We start from the raw sequence: 13,120 nt of genomic DNA, 5'->3' as shown, positions 1-13,120 counted from the left end.
AGTGGGGGAGCGATATAGGAAAATTTCAATTAGTATTATGAATTAACGCTGGTTTGACGGCGAGAGGTGTTATGATAAAAATAATATGATAGAATCACCTTAAATGGTTCCTCAGCGCGTACAAGCTTTATTTGAATGTATCTCGGATCCGAAGATGGAGATTTCATGCCCGCGTCGAGCGTTAAACCGCTCGCGGTTTTTATTGTCATCATATTATTTTCGACTTCCATCCTCCGTGACCACAAAAACTATAAAGCATTCAAGGCGTCTGAAATAATAGAATGACATTAAAAAAGCGGGATCGAACCGTGAAAGTAGTTTCGAGAGGACACAGCTTCAAAACGAAGTACCCACCACTATGCTTTTATCCTTTAGTCTTAGGTACGTAATTACGTAAAATTTCATTGTGTCCTTATTAAGTTTGACAACACGTTTGCAATTATTGAAATCTGACTTAAGAACGTTATTTGAATTAAGAACGGCATGGGCCATGGGTTGTGTATAAAATTATCTATGAGCGCCTGAGCCTTCGATCTGTTAACGACGTGCCCATTTCTATACGAAGTTAGGTTCCAGTTTGAAGGATAGATCTAGATCAGTCGCTGTACAATACAATTCCATTACAGTCGTACAATGCAATTTGGTTTCGACTTCATGTATCATCGTGACTGTCAGCATTCTCTACACTGAATTGTCTAGGTATGGGCTCCCTTAGAAACTAGGCAAGACAGGTAGAACATACTCTATACTGGTAGTGAGTGGTATATAGTAGTTTGGGTTGCACTTTCTCATTGCCTATTACAAAATTACGGCCATTCATCAGACGCGTAAATATCGACTTTATATTTTCAAAATGACAATTAGATGACGATTTCGTTGAAATTATATTAAGTATTTTAGAAATACGTACCAAAACATTATCACGTTAAACATCAGAGTATCGATTGTGAGTTTATCACATGAAAGCTTATCTTCTTTACAAACGTGGATAATGCAACATGGATTATATGTTATATTCTCTGTAACAAAAGGTATATAATCATCATGTAATGATACATTCGTCTAATAATTTTATAACGTACGATGTTAGTTTGTATTTTGCACTTGCAACCGTGATGCGTTCAATTTGCGTCAATCTCCTATCGCATCACGTACTATGACTAACGCCAGGTCACATTATGTTGATGTTATACGATTAAAATCTCAATCTATATTTACTATTAATAAGATAAGCTGCTAACGTCAGACTGGAGATCTATAATCCGTGGATTGCTGAATAATATAATATTCCAAAATAACTAACTGGTTATATAATACGAATCGGTTTAAGCGTACAACACGCAAGATCAAACATCGAGAGTTTCTATAAAGCTATTAAATCGTTTATGTGAGAAAATGATCAATAGCGTCCGTGGGTTTCAGAATGCATCACGTGCGATACAACGTGAGGATAGTGACGTCTCAAAGTCACGGTGTACCTTGAATGCGATCCTAAATAAGTTTAGGCAAAACAGGACCGAAAAATGACTTTCGTTTCTCATTAATTTACTGAATTCGTGGAAGTGCGTGATCGTGACTAAGTAAATATTGTATGCGGCCTTCCAGGCTCTTCCGCTCGTACTATAAACAGACTAAGGAAACGTCACTTTGTCTGCCTGTTGTCCCTCGAACGAATAACGAGGTGCCCACGATTTTTGTTCGGATAACGCAAATACACACCACGTGATACTAACGTACGACATATTATAAAGTAAACAAACGACGAAGAAGCGCATTTACTTCCTTATCTCCCGGAAGACCGTTCTGTGAGACGGCTAATACAATTCTATAATGGCGTTTTTGTAATCTAGTTGACATTTATTAGATGTAGTTTGAATTGACAGTTTGAGAACATTTTTTTTTTTTTTTTTAAATATTTCATAACATTATCTGAATTTATGTTAATAGATTAAGTACTCGGGTCATTGTTTTGTTAAATTATGTTAAACGATCGTTAGGTCTGTTCATCGTTAATTTTTAACAGCAAACTTTGTACATTCAGTCTGCTTTATTTGTATTGACACAATCTGATTGATCTGCTACCCTAATACATACCTTGATTATGATCATCTTCATTGGTCAGATTGTCTCTTCATCTTGTAAGTCAAGAAACTTGAAAGTAATGCAAAGAGGAGCAGTCTTTGAAGTGTCACTAATTCCCGCAACCATGTGTTCGTAGTGCCATAGACATGACGGATTATACATAATATTTTAAAATGTGGCATCGGCTAGTACTTCCTTGGACGAGTAATTGTGTGGCGCGAACGCCAGTCAGTTGGCCGTCGTCCGTCCGCGGGTGGACATCGTGCTTCGCAGCCACGCACGGCTGCACGATACATCTGCAGACATGCCGCCTACCACAATGATAGTTCCCTGTGCGTTTAAAAATTATTCCCGCTAACATATAAACAAATACTATTTACCCTACATTTACGCGGTGAAAATCGATTTTACGTTCCGAATTACAAAAACGTTTGTGTCCGTGTCGAATAATAATACATTGTATCGAGTGATGTGTATTTGTGTTAACTGGATTTAGGAAAAATAGTACGGCAAGTTCTCGTTTTAGGTTTGAGAGATTACGATTGTGGTACTTTAAAAATCGCCGCGTGTGGATAGTCACGGCGATGTACATTGCGTTTGTTGATCTGTCCGCCGCCTTGTTGTTTACGTTTTCGTTTTGGCATTGAACGAGGTTCCCGAATTGGATTGATGTGCTGGCCGGCCACGACTTATAAACTGCACTGTAAACATGAATGAATTCAATTCAATTCTAACAACGATTGTCTGTTTTAATAGCCCGCCAATACCTTTATTATAACCGTAGGCAGTACCAAAGGTAGCAGTAAAATAACTTCGCACGAGACGATCAATTTGGTTATTATTAAAAATCTTGAGTAGTTAAATGACCGAATTCATTACCATTTATGGGAATCATTAATCTCCAAGTGGGTGTGTTGAGCATAGTACGTGCGGCCTACATGTCGCAACCTACGCGGTCGATAGTCATCAATCATTGACGAGGAGCACAGCTTTGAACGAACGAAATCTGTTGTTAGCAGGCACTACGGTTTCTCGTACAAGTTGTCATAATTAATTATCTATATGTCCAATAGGACTATTCATCATTCTAATTTAACTATACGATCGTTTGATCAGATTTCGATAAAGCACTTACGTGAATGTCTATTGTGTTTTTGTTTTTATTTATATTCTTCGACTATCCGGATATTTTTTATTGAGCCAATCCAATTTTAACGCGTTCCAAACTTGTTATTTGCATTCGCTAATGAAACGTAAATATATTTTAGTGTTTTTTTTCTTCTATAATTTTAGAAAGAATCGCGCGAACTTTTCCTGCTTTTCTCGGTTGCGTGTTAATTGACATTCCAACAGCGACTATTTTTTTCGCACAACCGTAAAATGTAGGTACTCGAATTAAATTTGAAAATTCAAACGTATCAAACATCTCAATGATGAGTACTCACGTTACTCGAGCCGCAGTGCCTCCCACGCCGATATCTTCAAATTAGTTGCGTGCTAAATCGTACCGCAATTGTTTTCAATTAAACGTGTTTCTTTTGCGTGCCTTAGCCCATCATTGAATAGGACAGTCGATCCTTAATGTCAACAGTTCGATTCATTGCAATTAATCAACCTTGTCACAATATTTATAATGATTCTTAAATTCATAATTCATCTTCGCCTTGTTGACTACACCTCATTTGTCGATTACAATTTAAATACCTACATTTTACATAATATCTGTGGAAAATAGTTAACTTTGAAAGGTCAAATATATTGAATTCAGGTTGAAAAGTCTGTATGTTACGACCATTAACAGTTTCAGTATGGTCATATAACTTTGCTTAGATCTTGGGACTGGTGCCTATTTTGATGAATGTGTATATACGTGAGGTGGTTATCGAATTATGAAACTTCAAGATAAAATGTCATCCTATCCTACAATAAAACATAAAATGTAAACGTTATTGTTTATGGTAAGGTGTTTTTTTTCTGTAGCTGGGCCCACGATTTGGCCGCCCACCTGTTGTTAAATGATTACCGAAGTCCATAGCTATGCTAAAGTAACTGTAGCTTAAGCTGAGATATGAGATCGAAGTTTTGCTTGTATTGTAGGACCGTTGTGGGTGGGACAGCGGTTCAGATCGATCGCGCGATTGCTTCGCGACACAACTAGAGACGTTTTTACTTGCTATACACGATTCTACCAGAAATTCGCCAAATTAGAAAATTAACGGATTCCATTTAAAAAAAAATCGGGATTATTTTTCATTAACAGTTCGCACGACTTTTCACTTGATCATGCGTTTGAATGATGGGATGGTCGTTTACGCGTGTGCTACGGTAACTAGCTACGAAGTCGGCTGTTGTTCGTCGGCCAAAAAGCAAAGACCACGATCCATGTTTAAAAGTCGGTGACGACATTCACACTGTCCTGTCGATGGACGTCAATAATCTCTAAACGAGACAAACTATCTGCCTCTGAAGTCGTCGTGGCCCAAAGGATAAGACGTCCGGAGTAATCGTATCTACGATGCACCGGTGTTCGAATCCCGCAGGCGGGTACCAATTTTTCTAATGAAATACGTACTTAACAAATGTTCACAATTGACTTCCACGGTGGAGGAATAACATAGTGTATTAAAAATCAAACCCGCAAAATTATAATTTGCATAATTACTGGTGGTAGGACCTCTTGTGAGTCCGCACGGGTAGGTACCACCGCCCTGCCTATTATTGCCGTGAAGCAGTAATGCGTTTCGGTTTGAAGGGTGGGACAGCCGTTGTAACTATACTGTGACCTTAGAACTTATATCTCAAGGTGGGTGGCGCATTTACGTTGTAGATGTATTTGGGCTCCAGTAACCACTTAACACCAGGTGGGCTGTGAGATCGTCCACCCATCTAAGCAAAACAAAACTACCAAAACAAATGTGACTAAAATTTTTATTTCAAGCTGATCACGTCTGAATTAGATTGTATAGTATATTAAACTTATATTCTAAAATTATTGCATATAAAGACCTCGAACTTGACTTAACACGAGTTTAAGATTTTCAATTCCGCTAAGCTATCCGCTGTCTACCCTTGAACCGTTTGTTGACGATAATGATGCGCAGGTAGCGAGCCGTCGCCTCCGCCATGCGAAGTATTCCTCGGCGGTTCCTGCAACCCGACTACTTGGAGATCGGACATTGCTATTCCGATGCTAAAGAAGATGGGAATAACGTATTTCAATCCGGTGAGTTTTGTGCATTACGATTGTTACATTACAGGTATTTTTCTTCCCACCTATTCTAGCAACTTCGAGGGGTTAAACTAGATCATCGAGCGTGTAGGTGAGCTCACGAGACTCAGCGTGACAAATTTACTAACACTAGCCCAAGCAAGAGCAGTGCTTCGTAGAAACTACTTCGGAAACGCGACCCACTGAGAAGATCCGGCGAGAAACTCAGTGGGCTACGCACGCAAAAAAAATGTTTACAAAGCCATCTGTTATCCATGGGTGAAACTACGGATAGGCCGGTTTTGCATCAAAATTTATTATATTTTAAATAAATTGCAATATAAATATAGGTAAGCATAGTGAAGATTGGGAGAGGCCTATGTCCAGCAGTGGACGACTGTGGGCTGTTGATGATGATGATGATGATTATGAAAAATTGTGGATTAAGCCACTTTTACGATGACGGCCTCATATATTCATTCATTTAAAATATTAATCAACAGCGTAAAACAGCGTTAACAGTGAACAAACATTTTATGTATAGGTCAACTTAAATACAGAAAACTGAGATTGTAAACAATTTTTTTTTAATCGTACTACTGACGAAACACAATAGTTTTAAAAGTTCACCGAGATAAACAACTGAGTATAATAACAACAATCAAAGACGAAACGAATTATTTATATAGATATATTTAAGTGATTGCTTAAATTACAAACGTACACGCAGAGTGATGTCACAACTAAATTCTTGACATCTCCGTTGTGAAGTTCATAAAAACGTTTATATTTTCGACTATCTATCTGCCTGTTGATCTTCGTCGATGCTTTAGAAAGTAAATGAATGATTTTGTGAAACACGCACTTTATCACAGATATTTTCTAGTATCTACAATTAAACGAAATTCGATAACAAGCACGAGGCCAAAGATAATTAATAAATGCTACCGACATTAATTCAATTAATCTCCGTGAACATTATAACGTGACGTCACTAGTAAGGAAGTACTTTTTCGTGTGATGATTCCGGTTTCTTGTGATTCGTTTACGTGACGAATTCCAATTCACGATAACCAATCGCCATCACATTGAATCATTGACAATGACTTGAAAAATCTAACGTGCTTTTTTTTATTGCTTAGATGGGTGGACGAGCTCACAGCCCACCTGGTGTTAAGTGGTTACTGGAGCCCATAGACATCTACAACGTAAATGCGCCACCCACCTTGAGATATAGTTACAACGGCTGCCCCACCCTTCAAACCGAAACGCATTACCTACTGCTTCACGGCAAAAATAGGCAGGGTGGTGGTACCTACCCGCGCGGACCTCTATTAGTTTTAATCGGATTTAATTCAAATGTATCGTAGATATATCAAAAATATTCTCAAAAAACTCGAATAGCTTATCTAAAAGGTTGATAAAAATCTTTCGTCAATAATGCGTGTTCGCATAGAAAAAGTTCCGATTCGTACGTGTGCTCAATATGATGTTATAATATTAAGAGAAAAACATTATATCATTTTTGATCCTTATCAGAGTAGATACAAACACGTCCTAATATAAATTGCACGTTCACGAATTAAATCAAACAAATAACGGCTGCTATCGGAAAACGACTAATTTGTATGAAAAATAGCATACGTTGACTTTCTTTTGTATTACGTTTAGCATACATTGTACATAACTTAAATGTATTCAAGTGTCCGCTTGAAATTCACAATCAATGGATCTACTAATGGGAGCTCACTTTAAATCAGGGCCGGACTTAGGGCAGGGCAACCGGGGCCGAAAGCCCCGGAGCCTCCACATACGGAGGACCCTCACAATAGAGATTTGAAAAAAAAGACTCAAATTCCGACAAGTAAACACTAGTAAACATCTTTTCCTTCTCCTTCGATATGCTTTTTTTCGCTGTTTTACGTAATGTTAACGTTAACACTAAAATTTAATTTCAGATAATTCTTGTCTCTGATTATATTTATGTGTTTGTTAAATACTAAGAGAATTTACGTGGTTCCACAACAAGAGAATTTACGTGGTTCCACAACAAATTATTTACTGGAAAACTCGACTGAAAAAGATTGTTCATTTTATTTAGAAAATAATTTGGGGCTAGGGGGCCTCGGTTCCTCTATTGCCCTGAGGCCTCCAGACCTCTAAATCTGCTTTAAATTGGATTGTAACGATTGAAAAAACCTAGCGTTAGTATAAATTACATATATTGCCTCTGTTGTCGCTGTAGGTTTTTATGAACAGATTAGATGTTACATGTCTTGTTATAATCTGTGCGGGCTTCGTGTTCATTATCATTGGATATAATGGAGACAGAATTGTTCAACAGCAAGTGGAAGATTGGTCCACGGAGCTGATAGAGGTCGAGCATCGCGCTAAAGCGGCAGCTCGAGCGCTTCTCTTCGTTTTGGACAGCGAGACGAGAGCCGTCGCCGCCAGCGTCGAGGCCGCACACCTCGCAGCTGCACCGCGCGACTTGCTGCTCGTACTGCGCCCGTATACCCGCCGACAGAACATCGGCAACGAGACGATTTCTGATCAGTGAGTTTGAAGAATTTACTTGTAGCTTGTGAATGAATTTACTTTTATACTGGTGGGAGGACCACTTGTGATTCCGCGCGCGTAGGTACCACCACCCCGCCTATTTCTGCCGTGAAGCAGTAATGCGTTTCGGTTTAAAGGGTGAGGCAGCCGTTGTAACTATACTTGAGACCTTAGAACTTATATTTCAAGGTGGGAGGCGCATTTACGTTGTAGATGTCTATGGGCTCCAGTAACCACTTAACACCAGGTGGGCTGTGAGCTCGTCCACCAGTCTAAGCAATAAAAAAAAAACTTGTAGCTTTATAACTTTAAAACTTCTATTTTGAATTCGAAAGAACTGTTACTATTGCAGCGAGTACGTGGAGCTGTCGCGAGCGAGAGCCACTTTACAGGAAGCGGTGGAACGTCGCGGTCTGCCCGCGTTCACCGACATCCCGGCCGCGTTGAAGTGCGCCGGGACCGTGCTGCGCGGAGCTAGGACGCACCCGCGACAGTCGCTCGGTCACACGATCCTCCGATTGAAACGCGCCTACGATGCAGCCGGTGGGCGAAACGGCCGGTTACCTCGCACCAGGGCGATCGACGCCCTCAAAGAAGTGACGAGAACGTCGAAAGAGAACGCGGAACGGAGCCTGCCCGCCGCAGACTTTGTCGACTTTGAAACGTTTTGCGCGGCCGTCGCCGAACTCGCAACCGACGCAGGTGAGACACTCGACGGCATCATTAATAAAATTACAGTACAGTAAATTGGGGGGAATAGAGACTAGAGTTAGAATAGGGAATAAATCTGGGATGTCACAATACTTTTGTTGGGTTGTTAGATTTAACTTTGTTGAACTGTTAATGACTTTTATTTAGTGTTTAAAAAAAATTTAATAGTTTAATTTAGTCATCAAAGTTTTGTAACTCATTAAAGATATTAAAAAGTCCTATCAAAAATCTAAATAGTGCCAGCCCTATCGAAAAACTATTGTCTCTATACGTAACCTGATTCACTCCAAAGCCAAAGTGAATCGGGTCAAGCTAGTTTTTGTGAATATTTTGTAATGAACTAATAACCCATCGTATATACAAATTTAAATCTCCGGAACCATTTTAATCTCAATTTTATTGGAAAATTTGTGTTGGATTTTGAAAGTGTCCCGATTCCCCCCATTTTACGGTATATAAAGTGTTGTATGTAGTCCCGAATCGTGAATATGTATTGAGTAAGTCGAGACGGTGTCTGTTGAAGGTGTGTCATCTCCGAGCGCGGAGATGGCGGGCGCGGGCGTGGGGGCGCGGGTGCGGCGCGCGTTCCGTTCCCTCCGCGAGTTGTTCGCCCCCTCCCCAGCCGGTGCGTGCGACCCTGCACTGCACGTTCGACACCCCATTGTTTTCGATTTCGATTTCGCTTGCTCTGATTTAATATTATGCTTCTGTCGTTGGACATCATGAGGCGCGCATGTCACATTCGCAGAGTCGTCATCGAACGTAATCATTATTTTGTCATGAGGTCGTCTGATTATGAGATGCGTTTCCGTGAATGTTGCGTTTTTTTTTTTGTTGCGTTTATTTTATCATCACTACGACTAACGGTGTGTCGTTTGTTCGCTGTAAATATTTGTAAAACGAAACGTATAAAAAATACGTCCGATCCGTAAGATGAATAAAGCAATGGTTTATCGTTTATAATGACAGAATGGCAAAATCGGAACGGCACGGAGAGTTCTGAAGGTGGTGCAGAAACGAGGGGTGACCGTGGTGAAGCGCCCCGGGACAACACCGTGCGACACGTGTACAACGCCAGACTAAGAGCGTACGGGAGGAAGCTTGGACTTTTCATTCCTAAGGTGCGATGCTTGATTTATTTTATTTTCTTTAGAATGGCGGTCAATGTTTTGGGCCCACGTGGTTTAAATCATAGATGTCGCAACGTAAATTGCTCACCCAGAGACATACTCAAAGACCAAAATATGCACAAAAGCCGTCTCCCCTTTTAAACCGCAAAGCATAATCGCTATGCGGCACAAACAAAACCTCACAATATACCCTACCAATAGTAAATACGGTGTGATATGATCTACGGAACGCTATTGCTAGATCTTTACCTTACGTAGAAGACGTTTAGGGTGGATCCCTAATACGGACGTAGGCACGACTGTGCTGGTCCAAATCCGTGGCCTGTAATTATGAATGGAGTCGAAATAAGAATTAGAAGTCAGTAGTCCTACTGCTCCTGAGCAATTCATTTACACACACCCTCATTAACGTCATACTAATATTATAAATGTGAAAGCTAGTTAGTACGTATGAATGTTTGTGGTTATATCCCGCAAAAGATACTGAAGCGATTTTGGTGAAACTTTAAAATGTAAATTACTGGTGGTAGGACCTCTTGTGAGTCCGCACGGGTAGGTACCACCGCCCTGCCTATTTCTGCCGTGAAGCAGTAATGCGTTTCGGTTTGAAGGGTGGGGCAGCCGTTGTAACTATACTGAGACCTTAGAACTTATATCTCAAGGTGTGTGGCGCATTTACGTTGTAGATGTCTATGGGCTCCAATAACCACTTAACACCAGGTGGGCTGTGAGCTCGTCCACACATCTAAACAATAAAAAAATCGTTTATAGACCGTAATGACACATAAGTTATTATACAGTAGGATCAAAGTTCAGAAGGTGGCGCGCGAGAAATTTCAAGGAATTAATGTTCCTCATACAATTAGCCACAGTAAAAGGCTACTTGGTTTAAGCGACATTTATCTGTTTATTTGAAGTCGTCGTGGCCTAAAGGATAAGACGTCCGATGCATTCGTATGTAGCGATGCAACGGTGTTCGAATCCCGCAGGCGGGTACCAATTTTTCAAATGAAATACGTACTCAACAAATGTTCACGATTGACTTCCACGGTGAAGGAATAACATCGTGTAATAAAAATGAAACCCGCAAAATTATAATTTGCGTAATTACTTACTGGTGGTAGGACCTCTTGTGAGTCCGCGCGGGTGGGTACCACCACCCTGCCTATTTCTGCCGTGAAGCAGTAATGCGTTTCGGTTTGAAGGGTGGGGCAGCCGTCGTTACTATACTTGAGACCTTAGAACTTGTATCTCAAGGTGGGTGGCGCATTTGGGCTGTGAGCTCGTCCACCCATCTAAGCAATAAAAAAAAAAATTAAAGTTCCGTTGTGTTTGCTCGTAGTATCAACAATACGATGTTTTTAATTGAACTTCAATTAAGTTTACCCCATTCTGACCCATAGCTGAAGATTTTTTTTTATATGTTAAGATATAGTTTTCCAAATTTTTTACTTTAAATGGCTCGCATGTAAAGTTGCAAAAATGTTGCTTGAACCAAATAACCATTCACCCGTCGATTTGTATTAGTTTTGTGCGGGTTGCGGTTTGATAATATGTAGTTTTATGTGGGGTTTTCTATTCAGGTTGGGCCAGTGAAACGGTTGACACAAACTTGATGTTTATTACGTCTTTGATAATCTATGGAACTAAAATATAAAGTCTTACGTCTTCAGAGTTACACCGCCTTTGTCTGCCGTCGCGACCGGTAACTAACCTCCTCACACTTAAAAAATAAAACTATGTGCTCCACATTAATTCGCCGTCTTTCTTACTTCCTAACACGACATCTCCTATCCTATCTCTCACTCAGTCATGCTCTATATCTGCCATTCATCCATACCGCTCCGCTCCGTTCCTTCATTCCCATACCCGATCCTGTGGACCGAATGGTAAACAGTCGACGTCGCCCTAAACACGTCATTACGAATCCTCCCGATCCATTAACGGTGCCTTTAGGTACCACAAGCACCTGTCACCGCCCTCATCGAACCCGTCGCTTGCGACGAAGGGCTCGACGAGTGAATTAACCCATAGACACAGCCCAATGAGCCTCTCAAGGCTATCAGCATAGGTAGGGAATAAGCACCCCACGCTTTGTTTACAATAAAATATATTTTACACTACATATTTTCAATTTAAATTTATAAAGATTTATTTTCTATTTTTTAGTTGAATTTTATATAAAGCGTGTTTTTTAGTTCTTTAAACTATTATTTATTTTTAATTTTTTAGTTAAATTTTCTATAAAAGCGTATTTTTAAAACTATTAAGTACTTTAACATCAATTCCTGCCTTATCGACTATAGATAAAAATTATATAATTTGTCAAAAATCTTATTTTGCAAATTGAATAATGGAATAATCTTATCAAATTAGTGTATTGTCATCGGTCCTCGATAGTCTCGCGTCTAAAGGAGTCAGTTACAAACATACAAACATACATACACGTGAAGCTAATATAAAGCGTGTAAAAAAAAAACGGTTGTCTGTAAAGTTGGTTTACTGACGATAGTTGAACGTGACAGCGTCATATGAAAATACGCCTCAGAGCGAGGTAACGCCGCATGAGTCATGTTTTTTCGTGCGTGCAGCCGGCTCCATCGAATTATAAGACGTTGTCACGTCAAAAAAAACAGTTATGTTCGTGTTCCAGAATGGCGGGAACAGGACAGGTAGAGAGAGCGCGGGTGCGGGCACGGCGGAGAGCGGCGACAGCGTGTTCACGCCGGGCACCGAGCGACGCCTCGAGAGGCTGCCCGCCATGCTCGGCGCGCCCACGCACGACGTCTACCTCTGTGGCACCTTCCCGGTAGGTAATCTACTGGGCTTATACTGCCCTTGGGCTGTTAGACATCAGGAGACGCTCGCGCAACTGTTGCGGACCTCCCCTCCTAGTACTTGAGTTCATCCACGACTCTTAATGAAAGATCTACGGGCCACCAAAATTTGTCTATCCCCAAAACAAGCCGATCACCTCTATATCTCTACAGAGCGATCATAGTGGATATCTATGTACAACTATATGTCACGACTGACAGATTCGTATAGGAGTTTTATAAAGCATGAAAGGATGTGTGGAAGTACGGCCATTTTCGAAACGAAATTTCATAGGCTTTCTTCTGCTTATAAAGGTAAATTCAAAGACAATACATTGACATATTATTATAATATAATGAAATTTTTAACCAATTTCTTTTTCCTTTTTTTGTTTACTACTTTTGAGGAACATCAGTTTTATGTTTACATTGTACAATGTTTACATTGAATATCAATAAAAAAAAAAAACAAAAAGGAACATAAAACAGAGAAAACGAATTTAAATCTTTAAGTGGTCATGATAATATTATTTTTCGATCATTGGACGAATATATGTATAAAGATAGAGCATAATCTTAGAGGTCAAGATCCAGGAACAAGATATACTACTACG

The 13,120-nt window shown here is 40.0% G+C and overlaps 1 protein-coding gene across 11 annotated transcripts in view; it reads left to right on the top strand.

Moving 5' to 3' along the window:
* The window catches only part of raw (NDT-like domain-containing protein raw), a 57,239-nt gene that overhangs the window by 38,909 nt on the left and 5,210 nt on the right, over nt 1-13,120 (top strand). For 6 of the 11 annotated variants that reach the window (XM_028182977.2, XM_028182974.2, XM_089733232.1 and 3 more), the window contains 6 exons: nt 5,184-5,305; nt 7,635-7,846; nt 8,202-8,551; nt 9,084-9,185; nt 9,530-9,681; nt 12,344-12,499. In XM_028182977.2, coding sequence (XP_028038778.2) covers nt 5,184-5,305; nt 7,635-7,846; nt 8,202-8,551; nt 9,084-9,185; nt 9,530-9,681; nt 12,344-12,499 — 1,094 coding nt within the window. The remainder of the gene's footprint in view (nt 1-5,183; nt 5,306-7,634; nt 7,847-8,201; nt 8,552-9,083; nt 9,186-9,529; nt 9,682-12,343; nt 12,500-13,120) is intronic. The other 5 variants (XM_089733236.1, XM_089733234.1, XM_089733233.1 and 2 more) reach the window with 1 other exon arrangement.

The sequence above is a fragment of the Bombyx mandarina genome, chromosome 15 (genome assembly GCF_030267445.1).
Source record: "Bombyx mandarina strain Sakado chromosome 15, ASM3026744v2".
Lineage (NCBI taxonomy): Eukaryota > Metazoa > Arthropoda > Insecta > Lepidoptera > Bombycidae > Bombyx > Bombyx mandarina.
This window is presented reverse-complemented; position numbering and strand designations above follow the sequence as displayed.